The 26,307-nt window shown below is 30.0% G+C and overlaps 1 protein-coding gene across 1 annotated transcript in view; it reads left to right on the top strand.

Moving 5' to 3' along the window:
* The first annotated feature begins 8,969 nt into the window (after nt 1-8,969).
* LOC129958063 (venom carboxylesterase-6-like) overlaps nt 8,970-26,307 on the top strand; it is a 34,664-nt gene continuing 17,326 nt past the window's right edge. The window contains exons 1-3 of the mRNA XM_056070232.1: nt 8,970-9,238; nt 20,689-20,844; nt 22,095-22,242. Coding sequence (XP_055926207.1) covers nt 9,017-9,238; nt 20,689-20,844; nt 22,095-22,242 — 526 coding nt within the window. The 5' untranslated portion in view covers nt 8,970-9,016. The remainder of the gene's footprint in view (nt 9,239-20,688; nt 20,845-22,094; nt 22,243-26,307) is intronic.

Raw genomic sequence — 26,307 nt, forward strand, 5'->3', positions numbered from 1 at the left:
ACCAAAAGTTTGAGGACCATTTTCTCGAAATTGACTGGCCATTGCGTTTTAATATTTTCCTGAATGAACATTCTAAATGTGTACTGTCATTATACTAAATCTCATCCCGATCTCATATTTCAACGCCCTGACCTCGCCTTGATAGTCATAAAGACTGCTGTATCAAGAAAGAAAACTGACGAAAGGACAAATGTAGCCACTTATTCTGCTTGTACAAATTTTAAAAGAAGTAATAGCTATCACATGTGGAAAACTCCACAAGGCACATATACAAAGGTTACTGCTGCAATATATATATATATATATATATATAATATGGTGTGCGCGCACATATATATTTGCGCAGTTGCGTGGCCGAATAGAAGAAACTTTTCAAATTTTAAAACTTCGATTTATTTTATCCTAGAAGCATATTATGTACAAGAAGCGATGATAAAATTGGAATAAATATGTGGAACTGAAAGTAATAAACACACAAGATTCGAAGATTTCATATGAAACACTTGTAAATGAAAGTAATAAATGCAAGATTCAAAATACTCTTATAATAAACACTTGTTATTAAATAAATAGTTTTAAAAATATTTGGATAATTGCAAACAAAACATTTGTATTTGGAAACTTGGGAATATTCTGACTAAGAGATAACATAGGACAGCTTAATTACAATCTGATGTAAAAAATTGCCCCTAAGGTATTTATTATCTTATTCTGATTATTACGTATCATTAGGAAGTATTAGAACCTTGGATTATTATTTTTTCTTCATTCACAATCTTTGAATGCACACTAAAACAAAGTATTCTGACACAATAGATAACAGAGGATAGTTTAATTACAGTCAGAGGTATATAAAAAAAATTCTGATGTATTTACTAATTTCTCTTATTATCATGTCATCTATTTCATTTACTTATTTTTAATCTAAGCTTGTGGGTTAGATGAATCTAATTTAGTTGGATCAATGATCTTTCTTGATTTTAATAGCATAAAAGTCAATTCCAAATGCAACACATTTTAATATTGTGCATAAATTTAAATAATAGATTTGATAAAAGATGTAAAAATTCACAATATTTTAAAAATATTATTTATAATTGTATTATAATTTAAATATGCATTCAAAAATAAAATCATATGTACACAACATAAATCTTGAATTGCTGTAAAGAATAATAATGTTATTGATGAATTCACTTATGATCTTTCATTTGTTGAGTCAGGAACGTATGCTGGAAATAAGAGATTTCTTCTTTCTTTCATTTCTTTAGCATTTCAATCACTTGATGATCCACAATTAAGGTAGGCAAAAAGTTTGAGCACCGTAATGTAGAGGAACATATGTACACTTTAACACGGCGTGGAAGGCGATTAATTATTGCGGTGAGAATGGAACAGATAAATTATATCAATATCTGGAGGGTCATTTGGCATAGGCAAGGAGATTGAAGTGGATGGAACTTCTTTAAGAAATGATGATAAGGATCATACACAGAAGGATATTGAGTACCAGAGTAGGAATGTAGGCACAGGAAACTTAGGTTGCAGACTCCATCGGCGGCTTGGTTCGGAAACTACGCCGAGAGATAGCGCAGAAATTGAAGCCTTGGGTATGAGCAGCATAGGGGGAAAAAATCGGCGGTGAAGGATGGCTGAGCCAAGTCTAAGCAACCATCTTTTCAATTTCTCTTCTCCAGTACTGTGTGTCAACCACGAGAACACTTCCAGACAAATGTCAATTTTTACGGCGGGCGTTACAGAAACAGGTTTCTGTAAGGAAGTCCCATTTCGAATAAGATGAATCGAACGGAAGTATGGGGGTTATTTTTTTTTCTTAGCGTCAATTTGAAGAGATAAAAAAAGCTGTTGCTCAATCGTCTTCTCGCTTTAGACGCAGTTGCACGTATCTTTATTAGGAATTGCAATACCGAATACCGGTAATTTGAGTCATTTGTACAATTTTGTAATACCGGTATTCACAAGTTTAAATACCGTTTTTCCGGTATTTACTAGAAATTTTTTAAATTGTCTCCACTATATGTTCAGGGATCGCTAACATAGCAAAATAGTATACGTTTTTGTTTCTATGTCTCCCTAACGGGCGAAATTAATTAGACTGTGAATACAAAGTTGCATCTTGCAATCAAGAGAAGTGATAAAATACTGTTTGACAACGGATTGTAAAACCCTCCGCGCTTTTGCGAATGCGTTAGGATGGGTTTAATTCGACAAAATAGGGGTCAGAGCAAAGATGAAAGCACGAGATGTTTACATTTAACAATGAATACTCGCGGTTTTATGAGACGTAAACACTACAGATAATTAGTAATACAGAAGGAAAAAGGTACTAATGCACAGTAAAATATTTCAGAGCAATTTTTATTTAATATAAGGTATATAAACATTAAATTATGAAGAATAAATGAAAAATTTCTGCTCTTAAAATTTGGTAATTACTTTCTTACAAAATAATAATTTTTTTTATATTAAAATGTTTCTTTCTTTTTATATGTTATTAAATTTTTTTAGGAATATTTTAATTCCCCGTTTTCTGCTTCTTGGTCTCAATATTTAATGATATTATGTAAAATTTTCTTCGTACCATTCCTGAAAGAATTTTTATCACTTTTGTCTTCACATATCAATACCAAATGTTGAGAAAAATGCTGTCAGAAATAACACAACACTCACATACACGTGAAAAAAAATTGAACTAAAACCTGTGTAACCAGCCTAAGGAGTGAGACGCGGAACGGTAAGCACAGGGTTTTCCGGTATTCACCTTTGACCTTGGATTTCCGATTCTGTGGAACTTGCGCTCAATTACGTTTCCCCTACCTCATTAAAAGGATAAGTAAGTAGTAAGAGATAAGTAAAACAATGAACAGAATTGTTTAAAGCCTACATAATAGTATGTCTGAATTATATAACTATCAAAATCTGAAACTTTGATAGCTAAATATTTTGCAGAAAAAGCTATTAAGAGACTAAGTTACATAAAATATATAACTGAAAATTTTGGAGATCTTTCACACTGACCAACTGCTGGTCGCCAAAGGCGACTAGTTTCTTAATAAAGATATTGCTAAAGATATTGCTATTGTAATATACATACACACACATACATTTTTTCCCTTTTATGAGTATAGATAATAGCGATTTTCAAGAAAATTCATTCAGAAATATGAGAATGTTCAAATATTAGTAAATAAAACAGATCTAGATTTTTTTATATCTTACTTCTTTTTAAATGAATTTAATTCCTCTATTTATTTTTCTGATAAAAGTAGTCTTACTTTTCTATTAATAATAGAATTAATTATCATTTATTGCAAGATATATGAATAAGATAAATGTGCGTACAAGATCTCATAAATGCAAGATCAAATATATAAAATTTTTACAAATATATATATATATATATATATATATATAGACAATGAAGATTTTTGAATTATATATATATAAAAATACAGTTATAAAAATATCCAGCGGGAAAAAAGCTACGGAAACATTCTTATTGTGTTTTCTGATTTTTTTTTTTTTTTGGTTTATTATAGAGTATAATCGCAGAAGGATGCCGAATTTTCATTCATCTTGGATATCTGGGATCTACAAGTTCTGGCAATAAGCAGTCAAAATAAAAAAATCTCAATTTTTTTTTTGTTCCCAAAATATTGGATTACTATTTTTTTTTTTTTTTCTGTTTTCTGCCACTTCTCCGCCCACTTTGAAAATAAACAAAATCTTTTTTGTGTTATATGCAGCTGGCCCTGCGCTTGAAAATAATATTTGTGATTTTTATTTATTGTTGTATTTCCACCTTTATTTAATTTCCAAAATGGAAATTTTTTAGCTTTGATTCCTTTGGAGTAATATACCGGGTGAGGCATAAATTCGTGCAAACTTCAAAAAATCATAATAAAAAAAGTAATGCTCGAAAAATATTGCGGGAATATGTTCAGAAAGCATTTGGATTTCGTTATTTCCATTAAAAAATGTATTTAAAAATGACTGATAGATGGCGCTCACACGGCATACCGAGACGGTTTATGCAAATCAGCATAGCTATAAGACACAAGGCTGGAAATGGATCTGCCATTCGACGCCAGTAGCATGCTATCGAACATTAGTGGTTAACTTGTTCTATAAGAACGGTGAATCCGCGACTAAAGCATTGCGACAGTTACGGACGGTGAAAGGAATTAAGGCGAAAGAAACTCAATTTCGTTGAATGGGATAGTGAATTCAGTTCGCCGTCTTGAGGGAACAGGAAGATTAGTGGATCGTCCACGAAGTGGGAGACCATCTGTCAGCGCTGACCGCATCCTTGTTATCCAAAGGGTCATGAGAAATGTGGCAGCCGAGACTTCAACGGGAAGTTGCAGTGCACGTCAAGCAGGTAAAGTAACAGGGGTTCCGGAAAGGTCGATCCGACGCTAAATTTGCAAGAAATCTTGAAACTGCATTCGTACAAGATAGAGGCATTTCACCAGTTGTTGCCAGCAGATTGCGAGAAAAGACAAGCCTTTTCAACATGGGTGCTCGCAGAAATGGAACGTGACCCAGAATGGTTACTGAACATCATGTGGACAGATGAATCCCACTTTTCATTGCATGGTGACGTCAATACGCAAAACAGTCGTATCTGGGCGACATCAAACCCTCGTGCGTTCACGACCAAACCACTACATTCTCTGCATGTGACTGTTACGTGTGGTTTGACTCCGTCCTTCATTCTAGGTCCCTTTTTTTTTTTTTTTTTGAAGAGCTTGTCCTGTATCCGGTTGGAAAACCTGTTCCGTGACTGCAGAATGCTATCTTAGGCTTTTGCGTGACCACGTTATGCCTGCTTTGCAGCAAAGACTTGCATTCTCTTCCGTCACCTTTATGCAGGATGGTGCCCCGCCCCATGTTTCTAGTTCCGTTAAGACATTCCTCCTAGACACATTCACTGAGGATAGAGTGATAAGCCGAGGATGTAAGAATGAGTGGCCCTCACGATCACCAGATCTTGCTCCAGCGGACTTTTGGTTGTGGGGATACCTAAAGTCTCGTGTCTACCGGAGCTCTCTTGCCACTTTGATGGAACTGAAAGATGCCATTCAATTAGTCGTTGGCGGCATCGATGTCGACATCTTACAAGCCTCACATGCTTAATACCTTGTGGTGGCGGTTATGTTGAGCATCTTTTGCTTCAAAATAAAATGTACTATAATGTTACTGTGCTCTGTTTTCCTGATTTGCATAAACCGTCTCGGTATGACGTGTGAGCGCCATCTATCGGTCATTTTCTAAATACACTTTTTTAAATGGAAATAACCAAATCCAAAGGCTCTCTGAACATATTCCCGCAAACCGCAATTTTTTCCGAGCATTACTTTTTTTATTGTGATTTTTTTTGAAGTTTGCACGAATTTATGCTGCACCCGGTATTTACATGATGCTGTGCATTTTACTTCTGCAATTTCATCATCACCAATTAGCCCATCCGAAGATGTAGCTAAATTTGCGAAATTTGGGTTTACTAACAAACCGCATCATTGGACTTTCAAATTCTTTTACAAAAGTTTGTAAAAGAATTTGTTTCCAGGGGTGCGATAGTATTCGTTGAAACAAGGGTGGATTGTGAAGGCGCAGATAACCGACCACAGCTGCGTGGAACTTGCTTTCAGTCGCCCATCTAGATGCACGCCAAGTTTTCTTGCCAAAGGTAATTAAATCCCAGTAAACTTACAATGCAAATGCAAAAGAGACCTTTTAATGAGGTAGGGGGAACGTAATTGAGCGCAAGTTCACCAATACACACACAGCGGATTTTTCCGACGCGATTGATTTACCGTCGCCGCCATAACAACAGTAGTATATTGAATTATATTAGAGCTTACACATTTGGCGGAAAAATAAAGGCTCGGTCAATTTGCTTTTGGAGGACTTTCTGCAGACGTCGGTTGCCACTGGCGCCAACGGTATTTTTTACCATCCCGTTCAAGTACTGGCGCACATAATCATATGTAAACTTACACACGTGGCGTTTTTTTAACGTCTAGAGTTGCATTTTCACAGTGAGTTTTAATTCTCTGTGTGAAGCACTTTTTTTTTTTTCTTTTAGCATCAATAGATTTTCATTTATTATGAGCATGAGTGAGTTAAATATCGATAATGAAATTTTAATTGCTTTAATCCAAGAAAGGCCAATTTTATGGATTTTTAAAGACAGAAACGCAGCGGTTGGCATGAAATTTGTATAGAAATTTGTAATGACTGATTTATCGGAAGAAAAAGATAAACGATTTTATGGGAAATCCATACTTTCTCATAAGTACTTACTAGAAAAAAGTTGTAATGGTAAAAAAAAATTTAATTTTGAGAATCTAAAAATTATAGTAACACTCTCTTTTTCCAGAGAATTTTATTTACATTGTAGTATTCTAGATTTAATTATATATATTTTTTTATTTCTGAGCTGATTATTATTCACAAGCGTTTTTTTTAATAAAAATATAAACATTATTTGAAAATTAGTAACAATATTACGTTTTTCAAAAAAAAAAAAAAAAAAAAAAACGTTTTGTTATGCTTTTAACTTATTTCTAATAATTCAAAAATATTTTACAAGTAAATAAAAATAATGCAAAGAAAAACGTTTTTTCTTGCAATACTTGTTTCAAATAAGAAAACGGCTTATTTTGCAGTTATTTGTCACTAATATGGCGTTAATATTATTTTTATATTGTAGATATATGCCAGGAAACCATGCCTGCATTTGAAACAAAATATCTACATAGAATGTTTCTTATAATATTTGCTTTGAAGTCTCCTCTTGTAATATTCTCTCCTTGAATATCTTTCAATCCTATAATTAATATTGTATCCTTAATCATGTATCCATCTCTATCCTTAACATAATTATGAAGAATAATACAAGCTTTAATGATATCATGCACAAATCACAAATTGTGATAAAACATTAAAATACCGATGGGATATTCTCCATATATTGCTGAGAATATCAAAAGCTCATTCTATGTACCTTCTTGCTTGACAAATCGTAGATGAATATTTTCTTTTCGACTGTCAAATGTGTTCCAGCATATGGCCTTTGTAAATTTTTATGCAGCCCAAATGAAGCATCTTCAACAAAAAAGTATGGAACTTCTGGATTTTCTGTGCCTGGCAAGCACAAAATAAAACGGTATTTACTGTCGGTAATGCCCATTAACACGACTGAACGGTAATACTAATTATATAATTAATATATAGTAACATAAATTGTATATTAGTTTCTATTTGTATATTTATGTGTATAAAACGTATCTCTGTTCATATTTGTATGTTTTTAAGCGATTGCGTCAATAAACAAATTTACCTTGAAAGCTTTATAATAACAATGTACGAAAATAATTGTAAGTGAAACATTTACTGTACTTAATGCAATTTAATACTCCACCTTATAGATTTTGAAAGTTATTGGCAGCATTTCTACAGGCTGAATGGAATTCCTCATTTTGGTATTTTTCTGCTAATATATTTTAGCCGCCCATATAATCCACCAAAGGAAGTCTTCGACATTCTGAAGTGTTTAAAGAATTTCAATGTCAATTTCTTTTATCTCAAATCTTCAAATAACGTGTAAAAAGCTCCTAACTCCTCTCTTTCTCATTAATCGAATAAATACAAATAAGTCTATTTTTTTCCTTTTCCTCTTCATTCGACGACAAAATAACATTAAAGATAGAATCTGTACTCTATTCATTTCAAATTACACTTAAAATTCGTAGCATTGAGTTTTCTGAGTTTGAAAAGTAATTCTCTCTATGAGTTGTAATGCTTAGTAATTTAATAACTTTTGCTTCGAAAATTGATCTAGAACTCGAGAGCAAATCAAACTACCAAGTTTCAGTGACATATCATTCTCTGTCTGTGGTGGTACTTTCGAAATGCAAGAATGGAAATTGATAAAAGGACTTTGACGCATTTAATGTAGAAAAAAGAATGATTTTTCACATTTATTCTACGTTTATCTATATTTTTTAAGTACCATATTAACTGTTATCTATTGTTAGCATATTTCGTTATAAGTCGTCGACCTTACTTTTACACGTAATAATGATTTTTTAACCACACGTTCTATTCGAAGTTTAGACAATAAGCGTTGAAGGACAACCAACTCCTCATCAGATAGATTTCAGATCAGTTTGAGAGATAGTAATATCTGCCTGGATAACGGTCATCCCAATGACTAGTCGAATGCTTACTTTAATGTGGCCTATTTTGTTGAGGATACAAAATATATTATGATGCATAGTGACTAATTTTCTAATATTTACCGATTGGGATAAATCAAGAGTCAAGATTTCTGTAATGCTTTTCACAACGACAGAGAAATTTTGTACTACTATCATTTGAGATTTTCTTTCTTTTAAATTGAAACACAGATAAATATAAGCTCGAAAACAGCGAGAGTCGATATATAGATCCCAAGATAAACTTTTTGACGAAGAAAGTCAATAAAGATTGTGTTTTATGAAAGTTCAATGTAATGTAATAAAATGTTTCACCTGCTGGTAAGATGCTCCTATGCATATGTAATTATTTCTATAGGTCAATTTTTTGTTTAAGTTTAATAGTTATAGGAAAAGTATTATATGAAAATGGGTATATGAGATATTTCTCATAACATGACATATAAAACTCCAATTTTCATTTTTTTTTATTTGAATAAGCATTGTTATCTTAGAAGAATATGATTAATTAAAGTTTACTCACCTGAGATATAAGCTAGATACTCCACAGAGCACTTAACATCGATAGTTTTTGATCGATTACGCGTAAATAAAGGTAAATATTTGCCTTGTCGTTTCGATTTGATAACTAGAAAGCCGCTGATAAAAATTGGAGAAACAAGTGTCTGTTTTTATTTATCACTCTAACTTCAAGGAATGATAAATCATTGACCTTTGTGCAGAAATGAATTTTTTTTTTAGTTCTTCACTTCTCTCCGAAGAGAGCGAAAATGCATCCCCACGCTCTTTGCAACATCAGTGCTTCAGTATTTACTATTGCAGTCGTGTTCGGAGTTCATCTTTTAATATGTATTTCGTTTGCGAATTGTATTGTAGTGGATACAATATTGGGACCGTTTCGCGGTCATCAATATAAATCGCATTCTACTTCAATTTATATTTTTAAAAATATTCCTTACGCTAAACAGCCAGTTGGAGAGTTGAGATTCCAGGTAAGTAGATAAATTTTATTTGAAACTCTAGTGTTATTTTATAAGTTTTGGATAAAGTAGAGAAAAGTAGTTTGTTTATTTGCTATAGGATCAATTCCAAGTCTTTATGCCAGGAACGTTAAAAGGGCTATCCTCAGCTTGATTGTATCTAAGACTCATCTTCTAAAACTATTTTTAATGCGACTCTTTCGCTGAATTTCGGAATTTCCTTCATTACATAATATTAAAGTGCATTTTGTTTTATATGCATTTATTTATTTTATAGGTTATTTTTTATTTTTATGTCAACAGGACATGCCTTATCTTATTTTGGTTTTTAACAATTAGGTTTTTAAGATATTTTTTCGTAGTTTTTCATGTCTTCTCACAAATTAAAAACCACTTTCTAAGAGAATAAGAAGGTTTTTTTGAATCTCATTTTTCCTTTCCTTCTCAATGTTCTGAAGAGAATGATGTTTTTGAAAAATTCGGAGGAAAAACAGAATGAAGAAAAGTCTCTTCTGATTCTAAACTATTAAAAAGATTTTATAGATCGAATGGAAAATTTATAAATTCAGAAATGTTTTAGAATCGTTTGGGACTTTTCAGTAACACAAATGTTTAGCATTTAAGAAAAAATTGCATTATATATAAATATGCTAGTCCTTTGTGAAGTTTATATCGTTATCAATCTTTACAACTAGTTAATTTTTCTTAAGAGCTAAAAAAATGGAATGATATTGAATAGTAAATCTGCTCTACAAAAAAAATTCTATGTTGCCTTCCTTTTAAAAATTACCTGATACTCTCTCTCATGAGAGATAACTGATTAATATAAAATGTTTAAATGTGTACCGTTTATTATTCTAAAATAAATTTATTCTATTTCTAAAATGTAGTTTGAACAAGTTGGTTTTGACATGTCAATGAGAGAATTCTGCAATTTTTTTTCTGAATATCATTTTCAAAATTGTATAGAATATATTTTATAATTACCTTCAAAACCTATTTATAAAGTCTGACAGTAATTTTTATAAAATATTCAAATCTGAACCTTTAAAAACACTGTCAACCCACGCATCATGCTATGTCTATTTCAAATTAGATATGACAATTCTGTTTAAATGGAGGGGCATTTCTTGCCTCCAATTTTTAGATTCTGGTGTAAATATGAATGCAATAGATGATTCACACCATATTTAAAACTCATCACAATACCTAATAGTCAAATAAATAAAAACACCGATGAGATCTTAAAAATGAAATTCAGTATTTCTGTAATTTTGTCAATTATTTTATTTTTGGAATAGAATATTAGCCTAAGTAATTACTCGAAATAGTATGGTTTCCTTCTAAACTGTATGCGCGGCGCTTGTAAAGTTGACAGACAGATAATTCATTATTAACTGAACTAAATAATTAACTGAAAATAAATTTATATTTCACTATAAGCTAATTTTATAATACTGTATTCATAAAGTTAAATTTATAATAGTAATGAAAAACAATAATAATTCAGATTCCTTGTTTCCAATCCTTTTCTGAAACTTTTTGATTCATCATTAGTTACGATCTTGAATGCCAATATGTTGAAAAAGAATTTTTTAAGCTTCATTTTTGCTCTCCGATGGCGCCCGAATACATACCAATAGAGGCAGTCATCAAAAGTTACTGTTTATTAATAGTCTTTTTGTTCGCATGTCTAGACTTTACCTGTCTTGAAGAACTCCTTTTTTATATTATTTTTTCAGCAGTCACATATTGAATTTATACACTTCCTATAAAATAAAACATTTACGTTCAAATAAATAGGACTGATTCATTTGACAAATATGTTCCAGAAGTTTACAGAAGATTTTTGACGCTTTTGTAATATTCGTTCGTAATAATTTTATATTTCGTTGGAAGTATCAAGAAACAAAATTAATATTTTAAAGCACTTTTAGTATTAAAGTGTAGCTGGTTTAAAAGCAGAAGAGTCACGAAGAAAAAGTTTTTTGTATTTAAAACTAAAAACTAAAATAACCAGAAACAAAATTTCGATTATACAATAATAGTTCATAATTTGGGAAACGCTTACGTTTAAACATATGCAGAAGAAATGTTAAGTTTGTAAAAGTTTTGCCAAATAAAAAATACAGATTTATAGAAAGTGATTAAAAATTTACTAGATTTGTTTATTCCTATGTAATTTATTAATTATATGTGATTTATATACATTTTTTGAAAACAAAGATACCTGCAACTAAAAAATCAAAAACAAAGATAAATGTAACTCCACTTATAATGATATAACTTCCTTTAATTCTAATTGTCCCATAATAAATTGTAAATGAGGCCACTATATTAGAGGTGCTTTTACAGGTTCTAAATATTAAAAATGTGTGAATTCTTAAGATGAAAATTTGGAAAATTATAATTATAAAAATTACTTGATTATATATTTTTAAGAAGTAAATTAAACTAAATTAAATTGTAAATACTAACATCTGTAAAATCTCTCTTTCGAAAGTATTTCAATGAATTTGGCAGAAAATAATTCGTTTTGTTTAACAGTTAAATATATTTGATCCAGAAAAAAAATCCATTTCTTTCTTTTTCAGAGACTTAAAATAACAAATTGATTTTTTAGACTACATTATGGATAAACCAATTATATCTGAACTTTATGAAGAGCGATAAGCTTAAAAATTACCACGAACTGTTGGTCTCGTATGTAACCAAAACTTTACTTCAAAAATGGTCAAGTCGTAGTAACTATGAAGAATCGCCCTTATTTATTTAAAATGTCTTCTGATTTAGAAAAAAAAAATTGTACTAAGCTATTCAGAAAATAAGTTTAGACGGTTTTTATGTAGCTATAAAATTTGATTCTGTTCTTCCCTATCTGCGATAAAAAATGACGGTTTAGGACAAATATAAACTATTGATCTCATTTAATTTATTGACTACTAATTTTTGAGGAATGCGAAATTATTTTAAAGGACATGGTTTCAACTTCACTGCTATATATCGAAAAGTAAACCAGAAAATAACCAAGATCTAGACCTTTTTCTACTAGAGCCATGATTCTAGAAGAAAATACAATTTATCACTGCAATAAACCATATGCCTGTCTGCGTTATTCATAATTATAAATTATATTTATTTCAACTTGGTGTCTTATGGTTATTCTTCAGAACTTACATTTTATCTGGGAGATAATGGTTTATGAAAATAAGGTTTTAGAAATTAGAAGAAATTAGAAAATATCAGAGTTTCGTGTAATTGTTACTGTCAATATGGTTAATTGGTTATTACTAATGATAACCACGATTAGTATTAATAATAACGGAGAATTATTAATACTAGTCGGCCAATGTGTTAAATAGATTAATCACTTTCATTGATCATTATTAATGATAACCAATTAATCCCATTAATCATAACATAATCATTTAATAAATACATTTTGGTGATATTTGGTGCAATAAGGCTTTATTTTCTTCATTGCACTTTGAATTCAACTCACAATCGTCCGAGGATACGTTTCTCTATCATTCAGGAACTTAGTTATATTAACGCCCCATTTTAAAGCAACATTAGGATTATTTGGGGACGAACCTTGTGTTGTTGAGCCGCAGTTAGATGACAAGGATGACATCTGAACTTGCACCCCCTTTCTAAACTTCCACATCACACCAGCGGAAGGGCATTTATTCCCAACTTATTTAACATGCACTGTTTTGGAACTTAGGGAAAAAAAATTAATGTAAACGATTCTGCAATTCAAAGATGTTACACAATTTTTTTACAATACACAATAATAATGCGCAATGCTTACGAAATTGCCTTATTTTGCGCAGTATTACACGGTATTGTACAACATCATGTTGTGTTATGCAGTATTCTGTAAAGTTCGTGGAAATGTTTGCATTCCGATGTGTCCTATAACTTAGGAGTTATCAGAAAATTTAAACGACTGACCCAACAGCATAAAGCTATTATATGATACCGTTTAACATAGAGCAATGCTATTCAATATCATACGATGCTGTACTATATATTCCAATATCTTGAAATTCTTGCGAAAATCTCACCATATTTTTTGATGATGCGTATTTGTAAAATGGAAACAAAGAATAAAAAGATACATTCATCTTTTAAATTCATTTATTTATTATTACATATTATTCAGCGCAATAAGCTATTTTCATAAATATCTGTGAAATGCATATGCTTTTAAATGAAGTTCGTTAAAAAGATGTTAGATTACTAAACAGTAGAAATGTTTCTTTAATATAAATATCTTTGAAAAATTGTTTATATATACTGAAAAAACCTGTGTTTTATAAAATAACGCTTTCAAATTTTATAAAACGCATAGGTTGCCTTATATTTTCTCGACTTCTGTTCTCATAAAAGTAGCAAAGCTCTCCAAAAAATTCTATTTCATTCCCTTTATTTCAAAATTCAAAATAAAATATTGATTTTAAAGTATGGAATGGAACATCGTCGAGATTGAGAAAATCTCTCCCCCCCCCCGTAACACTTTTTGTTTAAGATTCTTATTATTTAAAAAACATATTAAGAAAATGAAGTTGACATTATTTTTTTTTAAATTTTGCTGAATAATTCAGTTAAAGAAAGATACTTCTGTGTTGCTCAACAATGTCGGTAATATTTCTTGTTTATTTCCTGATTCTGGGATAACAACGAAATCATTTTGCTGAAGACGGAGCTGCGAAAAAGTGAACTTGAAAAGTTGCACTTGAAATTGAAAATTTTTTTCACTTGTGAGTGTAAAGAAACCATAAGTATATATATATATATATATATATATATATATATAAGAATTGATTTAATATATTTCCAATAAATCATCGCAAAATTTTCACGAACGAAGGAAATATTACCATTTTAAAAAGAAGTATCAGATGTTAGAAACATTGTTGCAACTATACAAGAAATTATGATGCAATTTTAACATGCATTACATTCATTCATATTTAGATTTCATTCCTGATTCTTGGTTCTAATGGGAACCATAAATGCTCTTATCTATATCATCGACACATTTCTATTCCCACGGAAAGCTGTTAAGGTCGAAGATTTCAGTAGAAGCTTAAAGAAGAAGTAGTTTAATACTTAAGTGATAAACTTCAAGAACTGATTAAATGCAACAAGTGATACACTGTAGTGTTCGATGTTTTATTTAATTATGTAAGTGTGCTTGGGTTTAGATAAATATATAGGCTCATATTGGTGATTGAATAAAATCCTTAATAAAATCTGAATAACTCCTTAAATAAAATCTGATTCTCTAAAGATCCGGAAAAGAAAGATATGCAAGTTTTCTTCATCTAACAACCAAAAATTAGTTTTTACAGTTTTAAAGGGATTTGACATAATGATTTATAAAAGGCATTTTATTATTCCGCATATATTTATACCCACCATTTTGAAAAAGAATAAATATGCATTATCCAAAAGCTTTGTTGCACAAAATAATTATTCACATATATCTTTTGCTCACGAAGGGTACTAGGAGAAGCTTCTGAAACTGGGGCTCTTGACCTCAGAAGATGTGAATATTTACAAATCTTTCTCTTTCAGGTTTTTAATATTTATTCATAAGAAATGTTAAGAAAATCTCTTCAACGTAAAATATTTAATTATAATTCGTTGAATAATTATTTTCAGAGAATTTACTGTACTTTATGAAACTTTAAAGCATATTATTCAAAAATTATGAGCTTTTCGTCCGTTAAAGTTATTTTTAGTGTATTGACTGGACTTGAACAATTGCGACAATTTTAACTTTTTTTCTTTCGAAATTCCATTATTTATTAGCAAAAATTGTTGTAAAATCTACTTGACATAAAATAACTTGGCGTAAAAGGGCCTCAATAAATATTTTATTCCATGCTTCGTCTTTGCCATCTAATTACGGTTCAAAACTGCGAGGTTCTTCTCATAACAGCCTTCCTATCTGGAAACAAGACATTAGTGCAACTAAACTAAACTTACTTTTCTCTATTTTTTAAAGGATTTGATAATTATTTTAATACATATACACACACATATACATAAATTTATACATTTAAACATTAGCTAAATTTGAAGAGACTGGGGCATGTTGCCGAGAAAAGGGTGGAAACGGATTTCAAATGAAAGAGTGGAAGAAAATCGGAAGAAGAAAAAGTATTAGGATCCTAATATTTTTTGACAAGCGCTCGAGCAATGTCACGTGCCTTGTCTCTCCCTTGATTTACGGTATGAAAGATTCTGAGATCCGTTTTAAAGTAGTATCCATATAAAATCCACATGGTGCAAAAGCTACACTCAAGACTTAGAACAACGTATTGATTTTGCTTGCTGATTTCTGCCCAGAATAGTCATTGGTAGTGTAGTCAGATGAGGCGCATTTTACCCAAGACGGAGCCGAGAATACTCAGAACTGTCGCATATGTATTACTACGCATCCTAACATTGTGCATAAACAGTTTCTGCATTTTGATTACATCATTGTATGGTATGGTTTTATTGCTATTTCATTCTTGGTCCCTTTTTCATTGTGAATTGCATAAAAGGCTTCCGTCGCAGGTGACAGTTACTGCGAATTTCTATGGCAGCAAGTTCATTTCTGTCTTACAAAAACACGAATGTTTAGGGGCTATTGTCTTCATGTAAGATAATGCAACACCCTATATTTTCCGACAACCGAAGGAACTGCTTCCTGGGTACTCGGGATAATAGGGTAATTTTGACGTATTTTCTGGTTGCCTGGTTTTATTTTCTTTATTTTAAAGCAGTTTGAAAAAAAAAAAAAAGCTGATCAAATTTTAGATATATTTCAAAAAAAAAAAAAAAAATGTTTTGATTACTGAACCTTTCAAATTTAGATTCGAGTTAAATCACTTTTTATTTAATAATAAATTAATAATTTAATAATAAATAATAATCGTTTTATTAATAATAAAATCGCAAAATAAAAATTCACTAAACTGGGATCTCACAACAGGCGACGCATTATAGAATATCTGGGACGTTACAAAAGTTATGGGTCTAAGGCAACCTGACGTACTAGAGAGTAACATACTATGGAGGTATAACTATTTTATGGTTAAAAAGTTCGTTTATGTCACTATGAGAAAATATTCCATTATCTCCGATACAAGCAAGACCCGTTTCTGAATAGTTAACTATTTCGATTTAACTCCCATACAAGGTAAATTTATTTCTAATAGTTAATTAATATATTTTAAGGAATTATCAATAAAAAAACAATCATTATGAAATTCAAATATAAATAAATATTTTCTGAACCAATCTAATGAAAGATACATTGTATTTAGTACATTGTACACTTCTTTTTTGGCTCCTTTTTTGCATTTAAACTTAATATTTAAAATTTCTAATCTGGTTACCATATTTTAATAAATTTTATTAATTAAAATATGTTAATTAATGAAATTAAATTGATTATTTCGCCAATTTAACAGCCCGCGTCCTGGCTTAGGGGTAGCGCGTCTTCCCCCTATCCGGGCTTCCTGGGTTCGACCATGTTTGTTCCTCCTCTTTGTTCTGTCTGTGAGGTAAATGAAAGACCCCACCCCCCGTAAAAAGGGGTTGTGCAAGTGAGTATGTAAGGGTCATCCTTATATGAGCTAGAAGTCAGACTTCTACATTTGGGTTCTCAGGGGCATTTACCCTCAGAAGCTACTGCATCTCCTTTCCGTCAACATTTAACAAACATTTTGATGAAAATAGTATTGAATCGTACTAATTAATATAATATGCATTGCATTTTTTTCACTTTAATTATAAATTCAGTATTTTATATGTTGTAAATACTTGTTTATGTGGAATTAAACAATTTTGAAAGCCTATTATTTGTTCATGTTTGATTTGATGAAGCTTTAAGAGTATGCGTCATTTTCAGAGATAAAGATATGTCCCTGAATATCTGTAGACGATGATCTTAATTTTATCAGTTCATTGCTCTCTAAAAGATGTTACATTGATAAGACAAGCCAGTGGATTCTTGGAGAACACTCGCGCAAATTCCTGCAAAAACAGGTAAACGAATCAGTATGAATTTTGATCTCAAGGAGAGATTTGAGTCCTATCTCTTGTCTTCATTTGTTTAGAGTATCCACAATGAAAGTCCAAAAGGTGTCTTCTAAGGGATCAATGTTATCTCTTGACAGAACATGAAATATTGTTTTCATGTGAATATGTGCTAATAAGTTCTTATATATATTTAAAAGGACACGAATGAATTTTTGTGCCAATAACTCTTAAAAAAATAAAACATTTACATGACTATAAGATGTTGAAAATGTCCTTTAACTGGAAGGAAGGTCATATATTTCAAATGGAAAAAAAAGGAAGAAAGTTTGAATTTTTAGTAATTGATTTTACCTGTGTTAATGTAGTTAATTATTGGAGTATATTTCACTCTAATTGAATACCATGTCATCATCATTTAGCAAGAAAATTTTCTTTGCTGCGTTTTTATACCATTACAAGAGTATGTTTCTAAAGATAGCACGAAAGAAATGTTTTGTCTTTGAAATGAATGTTTTAATGAAAAATCTGGAGATACTTTCGACTATTTCATGAAAACGACATACTTTCTTGTATCAATAAAACAGGAGTAATCCAAAAAATGGGTTTATAACATTTTTATAAGTTTATAAGATTCTGCTTCATAACAAATAAAAATATATTATTTTGATCAATTCGAACATTCTTTTAATAATAAAAAAAAAACATGTTTCCTTTGTGAGCGATGTATAAAGACCGTAAAATAAAGCGCTGGTTAAAAGCAATCATTTTAAATTTAATCTCAGTCAATGAATGTAAACAAGGTTAAAAAAATCAAGCCAAACAAATGACGATTGCATCAAGAATCATTTATTTGGCCCAAAAACTAACTCACATTTTCGTAACAGAAATAATATTTAACTCAGTATTGCAACAGATCAAGGATAAAATTTAAAAATCAAGAGAATATATAATTTTATAGAAAAGAATCTCAGGTCAACCAAAAGAAGAATCGGAATTTTTAGAATAAAAAATTTGTCTTCAGAATATTTAACAAATTCTTAAAATACTAGAGTGATTTTATTTTTCTGTTTAATAAAATACGGATGCTTAGCATGAAATCGTTGTTAAATTATGTCCCAATATACAGGTGGTTATCAAAATAATGGAAACACCACAAAAGAATACAAGTTTCTTTATTAATAAGGTGTAGGGCCACCTTTGGAATGGAATAAAGCTTAGATTCGCTTGAGAATCGATTCATAATAGTGTTTAGAGGAATATTGTACCATTCTTCATTGAGATATTGTAAAAGTTCAGGGAGTATGCCAGTGTATGATATCAATTTCGGATTGAATGCTATAAAATAGACCGTAACGACTCGATTATATTGAAGTCAGGGGACTGTGCGGGCCAAGGTAGAAGTTTCACTTCATCCTCGTGTTCATAAAACCACAATTGGTCAAATCCTGCTGCATAAATAGGAGCATTATAAACCTGGGAAATTCCATTTCCTGCAGGAAACGAAGATAGTATCATAGGTTGGACTTGGTTATCCAAAACTTCTCCCCAGTGATCCTTCCTTTCAGAGTTACGATTGGGCCAGCAGAAAACCATGCCACGACTGCCTATACCATAACAGATCTTCCTTCATACATGACCGTATAAACATCTTCCTCTTATCAATCGACTTGGTTTCGTGGTTATGGCACCACTGTAGACGACGTTTGGCATTAACATCTGTGACAAGTGGCTTAGGAATTGCTACTCTGCCGTTAATGTCCATTTAATGAAGGTGCCTCGGAACTGAAATTATTGGCATTGAAGAATCCAGATGCTGATTGAGCCTACGGTCACTTTGGCTGCTATTCTGCTGCCTTATTTTCTTTTTAGACATTACAATATCCGTCGATGTCTTTCAATCAGCTTCTCCTTCCGTTCAGTATTTTGCTTTAACAAGCTTGTTTTGCCCCGCTGTGTGTGCGCTGTCATGACTTAAGGCACCGTACCTCTAGAAATGCCTAAAAACTTGGATGTTTCAGTCGCAATTGCTCCATACAATTTGGCCTTTTTGAAAGTCTGGGATGTCTGATATTTTACACCTTTGAGAAAAACCAAGACGTATGCAACTTCATTAAAGCTACCTCATTCTACTATGATATATACCTTTTATATTAAAAAAACGGTAAGTGGAACTATATTTTAATGTTTACGAAGCGCATTCTTAAATATCACTTTCATTCACAGGTGTTTCCATTATTTTAATAACTGCCTGTTGAAAACTTAATTATCAAAAATATTTTTACTATTTTTCAGATGAGAGCTTCCAAACTTTGAGTCTCAAACCCAAATAAGACCTGAAGTATAACTTTTTAAGCTAATGCTACTGTGATAACGCAATTTTTTGTTAGATTTGTTAGCAACATTGTTCAAAATGATTAGAACGAACCATCAAGATTCAGGAAAATTATATTCCTTAAAATTTAAAAATTGCTGAATTAAATGAAATTAATTTTCGTTTATAAGTAATCCTCATTACATCTGTTTATTTTATTTTTCTGCTTAATTAACACAGGAAATTATTAAAAACAAACAAACGGCAACTTCATTTATAACCCTTTTTCGGCTGAAAAAGAGTTAAAAATTTAAAAACCATTAAAAAATCTAATATTAAAAAGTTTTATTTAAAGTTTCACTTTTTTTTTCTAACCATTACTATTTGTGTGTAAGAAAAAATTTTGGAAAAAGATACGATTTTCTATTTAGTAATATTGCGAACCTTTTTAAAAATTTTCATGAACGTTGAACTTATCCATAAATACAACAGTTCTTCTATACAAATAAACCGGTGATTGTTTTTCACATTCAGGATTATTTTGAGATTAAACAATGGGAGGATATTGGAATAAAATAAAAATGCATACTGTTTCAAATTGTGTTACATTAAAAATGATACAGGCTTCGTTTTTGCTTTTTTTTTCACAATGAAACGTTTAAATAATTTATTCATTTATTAAACAGGATAATAAAGCTTTAGTTGAGCATAATTTCTGCTTTAATCAAATATTTCTTTCTTACTTATCCAAATTAAAGATATTTAAAAGCCATTTATATTTCATATATGCTTAATGAATTTTTCATATACTCTTAAGTAAAACAAAGAAAATTTCTGCTTTTCTGACAGAATTCGAAATCATATGAAAATCATAACTACAAATAATAAAAACAGGAGATGCTGATACTGGCAGTAAAGCATCTGTGGGAAAGTGAATTTAATTTACAGGATATCATAGTCATCTCAATCATCTTACATCAAATAATGTATTATCTTACACTGATCACAAGGGAAGTTTCATACCAATGTCTGCAAATAAAATAGCTATGTAAATAAAGCTATATTCTATCTTGAATAAAACATTTAATAAAATGATTTTTTTTAGCTACCTCTCGAATCTGAATCTACGAAATCTGAAATTGATCTGAATAATACACAGCCGGTCTATTGCCCTCAAGTTTCATCATCTTACATCAAAAGTTCCGGGCATGGAGTGGTGGGTCAAGAAGACTGCTTATTTTTAGACATTTATCACCGAAAAGTAAGTAATTAACTGTAATCTTGTCTGAAATATAAGTACTTTTAGAATAAGAACTGTCTACTCTGCAGAGAAAAAATTATTAGATGATATCTCTTATTTTATTATTGAGATTTTACTATACAATGTCATAAACTTATTGGTTCAAACTTTTATTTAATAACATGTTCCTACTTAGCCCTTTGAGCCAAGTACATTTGTTCAAACATACAAGGACACAAAAATACTCTAATTTAAACATTAGAATTCTTCCATATTGAGGCAATCTAGGCGAGACGTTAAGTAACAATAATATTCGACGTGTTGGGTGTATTCAATCATAGACTAAGTTCAAAGCCTATTCAATATCAATCTAATTAAAATATATTTAGGTATATACGATCATCTACATTATATAAAAAATGTGATAATGAAGAACTCTTAGGTTTCTCAAACGTAGTTTTAAAGTTCACTTTTATACCAAGTTAGTCTCTCTAACATTCTCACTGCAAAGCTCTTCATCTCAATTCATTTGGCCTTTTCTCTGCTCCTACCGCTATCTGGCTTCAGATTTAGATAATTAAACTAGCATGGAGAGGGTTGACGATATTTTAGAGAAGACCACGACCAACAGGTGTCAAAATGGAAATGCCAGTGCTTTAAATAATGATTATTTAGAATACCGTGAAATTACTGTCTTTACAATTTTAAAAAAATACTGTTACTATCACCAATACATAAAATAAATCCATATGTAAATTATAATGCAAGTTAAAGGAATTAGATATCAGAAACATTTCTAGTCTATTAAAATGAGAGATCATAGTACTGTTTAACATTATGTGATTGAACGTGTCATTGCACAACAGCGTGTACCTCTGACAAATTATATTCCTTCTTTCCTGAGTATTTCATGTCTATATAAACACATCCTTTTATTATTAATTTTTGCATTTAACCCAAAACGAGCTTCATTTACCTCAAATAATTTAAGGCACTTAAAAATTTGGCGGGAAAGGTTAACAATTAAACAATTTTCATAAAACATAGATAAATAGCAATAAACATAGATTAGAATTTAGAATAGAATTTCGATTAGATTAGAATTTAGGACATCCTCTAGGTGTTTTTTTTTTTTCTACGAAGATGCAAATATAGAGCAACAGGAAATCTTTCTGATTATGTAAATGGGGCCCTTTTATGTTAAAAATCGGTATGGCTCTTATTGTATTAAGTAATATAAAGCTTTATAATTATTAAAAATTTTATTTCAGGAAAAATCTGAAGAAAAACTGCCAGTACTTATATACTTTCATCCTGGACGATTTTCTTATGGTAGCAAAGAAGAATACAGAGCAGATTTCCTGTTGAAATACAACGATATGATTGTAGTTATACCTAACTATAGGTTAGGCATACTTGGTGAGTAATTCCTAATAAAGAACTGTTTTTACAATGATATTTAAAAATATATCTACGGTTATTGTAAATAAAATATTTAAAAATCATTTTATATATTCATTTACAATAAGCAGATATCCAGTTAAAATATTCTTATCCATATAACTGATCCGTATCTATATCCGTAACTGACAATTCCGGTTGACCTAGAGCTACCAAATTTGGCACATGTAGACTTTGAAAAGTAGGAATGTGCAGCTCGGAGAGATTTTTTTTTTTTTTTTTAATTTTGAATTAATTAAGTGAAATTTTGGCGTTCTTCTATGAAAACTTCCGAAAATATTACGGACTAAAATGTTTTTACATCATCTTAAAACTAAAAAAAATTGTCCTTTCAATTATATCAATTTTTATGTCGCATAATATTTTTTCTATTTCCAAGTAATTTAAAAATACTTTTAGTGCATTTTGCAGCGATATATTTCCTTGTTGAATTGAAACTCAAATCGTTTCCATTATTGCTACTAATATTTCATCCTTTTTTGCCTTTGTTAATTCACAAGATGTGAAGATTCGGTTCTTTTTCCCGTATTGAGTAAGTTTCAGTATAAGGCTCGCTTTTAATAAAATTTTCGATTTAATTTTGTTGTTCTTGCAATTTAGGTTTTTCTTCAGAATCAAGCAACATCAGAAATCTTTTAAGTGCACCCATTTTTAAACACTGATGCTCTTTCTTGTTATATAATTTTGTGCTTAAAGATATTGATAAAAAATTAAGGAAATGCATGCATGCCACATGGAGCAGAATAGTTCAAGGCTTCTACAATATTATGAATTATAAATCTATCAAAATTGAAAATTTAGAATATTTTGTTTAGGAAGCCATTAATATACAATTACACAAAATGTTAAATGGAAATTTTAAGCAATCATTAATCCGTGAGAACTAGCTGGTCACCAAAAGTGGCTCATTATAGATAAAAATATTTTATTAATAATGTTTCTAACAAATATAACACTAAAAATTATTATTTTACAGGTTCTGTCAAGTGGAATGTAACTTAATCAGTTAAATGAATCAATATTCCAATATGTTATAAATAAGTAATGTCTTACACTTTTATTTATTACAATTTTAATGATTCACTGTAAATAGACATTGCAGTTTTATTGTTTTATAATTCATAGAATTTGTAATTTTCATTAATTTATTTTGAAATAGGCTAATAACAATTTTAAATCAATCTGCCGGCTTAGTTATTGTCTCTACCATATGATTCGGGTTTTAAATCAAATAATTCCAAAATAATCTCCTCATTATTTATTATTAATGAAGTAAATAATATAACTAAAACAGAATTTTTCCTGTTTATATAGAGGGGATTTTGTAAACGATTTTTAATATCTTTCTTATGCATTACAGTTCTGAAATTTTGTACATCTGCATGTTTCGAGATTACAGTGCAATATATATTTTCACAATCTGCATTCCATTTAACGGATTTCAGCTAATTTTTGATTCCATATAAAAGGAACCATATGATAATGAGAAAAACTGATGGGAAAGATTTCATAATATTTATTAGAATGAATCACAAAATATATTAAGGACTAAAAAGAAAATGATAAAATCCCATCAAAAAACTCTTTTATTAATACATTAAAAAATTGAAAATGATTTTTTTAAATGATTTTTTTTGTCAAAATTATGGAAAAAAAATCTAACACTAGCTTAAGGAAAATGAGCTGTAATGAGTATTATAACAAAAAAAAAATCTTATAATTGTAATTAAAATTCCATTTTACTTCGCGTATATTAGTAACGCCTCAAGCTATTAAGATTTTTTTTGCTTACCAGAGTTCCGATAGAAAAATTGTTTCGTATTTTTCAGCACATTAAAAAAAAAGTAAATTTTGAACTAAAAAAGAATATTATTTTCCATCTGGGAGTTCCTTAGCATTCATTTACCTTCAATTTGAAACATGATTTATTTTACTTACTCACAAATAATGCTATTTTCTCACGGTGTCCCGAAATAAGAGTCTGATAATCTAGCTATATATACTTTTTATATATAGCTTGGTCATGTGGCAGTCTCGGGGTGAATTTGAAAATTGCTGAAGCTACGAAGTTTTTTCAATAAAAAATCAAATTATTTGTTGAAAGAAAAAAGGGTTACAAGCGACATAAAATAACTTCCCACATTAGATTAAAAAATAATTAATAGTATTGTTATTTGACTGTAATATGAAAGGTTCCAGAAATCACAGTTTCTTTTCTGAAACACTCCCCATAATATATACTAGCCTAACCTCCATATTGCATACTAGAAAACTATTTTTTGAATTTTCGTAAAAGCAAAATAAATAAATAAAAATAAGTTTTTAATAAAGTGCAATGTAAACACCTATCAATAGACACGCTTTGTTTACTTATTCCTAGTGACATTAGATTATTTTGTATTATTGGGCATTTTTCTGCAAGAACTTATTTCCTCAAATAACTGATTTATGTATGTTGAGAGGAAGGGAAGGGTATACATGCTCTTGAGAGAAATCTGTCTCAGTTAATGATGCCAGTTTGGTAATGAAATAATTATTTTTTATTCATAAACAATAATGTCTTGATATTTTATGCATAAATTATTAAATAATACTAATGACATAAATTACAAAAATATTAAATACGTGTTGTTCGACGGAACAAAACAGAGAATATATAGTAAACATAATAGTGAATATGCAGCCTATTGCGATAAAACATCATGACTCTTGGAGTTCGGTGTAGTAATGAAGAAAGTGTATACTGTCCCGTACCATTATAGATATTGATTATTTTTAAAATGAACATTTTAAAAATATTTAACTTTCTTTTATATTTTCATTAACCCGTGATTTTCTATTCCTCATGTATATTTTCCTTTTTCTTCAAAATTTCTTCATTTTTTTTATCTGATAAGGTCTCCTTCTTAAGTCGTAAGTGCATCTGCTTTTAAGGAGATATTAAATTTATCTATAGATTAGAGTTTATCAAAAGAAACACTTAGAAATTTTAGTGAGAAAATTTCTAGAGCCTATCAGTTCACTTTCCAGCTTTTTCTATTGCATCCCTTATTCGCTTCTGAAAATGGTAAATATTTCAGAATTTATTGAAGTAATATCAATGATCGGTATAAAAGAAAACTCAATTTTTAAAAAAAAATCTGAAAAAATAAAGTGTTTTTCAGGAGAAAAAGAAGCTTATTAAAAGCATTTAACAGATCTTTTTAAAAACAAACAAGGCATTTTTAATGGATTGCTATGTTGCTCTCCATAAATATTACTTGGCATCAAACATTTAACTTATTGCAAATAGCTACTTTTATTATTTTACAGGAAATTCTTGTTTTAATTTCCCCCAAAGGTGGAAATTTTTATTTACTCTGTATATAATAAACTATATTAAGGAAAGAAAAGAAAGGAATTAATCAAGTTTTTCATTCCTAAGTTAGAAGCGGGAAAAAAAAAAAAAAAAAGGAACACCTTTAAAAATTTTATAACAAAACGAAAAATTGTAAAAAAGCATTCAGATGTGAGTTTGAAATCGACTGGTAAAATAACACAACGAGCAGCCTGTAATATTTGCGTTTTTTTTTTTTTTTAACCTTTAATAGTTCTCAATGAACGGTTCATCTTCGTTAAAAAAAGTAAATAAAATTCTCATGACTAAAAAGTTAATAGAAACAACAATATTATAATACTAGTAGCAATAATCAATGCAACTAAATTTTAAAAATATAAAAAAATACATCAAAATTATTTCGAAATATTAGAAATCCAATCACTGCGCCAGCGATTGGAGAACTGAAAGCAGCGCATGGCCTCGAGGTCCTTAATCTCCTGATCACTGTTTAGCTTTTAACCTTATTAAAATCCATTTAGACGTTAACATTTGTGATATCTGAAATGAAACAGATTATGCTGAAAAATAATTGGTTTAATAGTCATAAAAAACATTTCAAACAAACGATTCCCCTCATCCATTTTACACATGTCCTTTCACTCTCATTCCATTTAAATATATTATATGATTATATTCCAATTAAA

The sequence above is a fragment of the Argiope bruennichi genome, chromosome X1 (assembly GCF_947563725.1).
Source record: "Argiope bruennichi chromosome X1, qqArgBrue1.1, whole genome shotgun sequence".
Classification (NCBI taxonomy): Eukaryota; Metazoa; Arthropoda; class Arachnida; order Araneae; family Araneidae; genus Argiope; species Argiope bruennichi.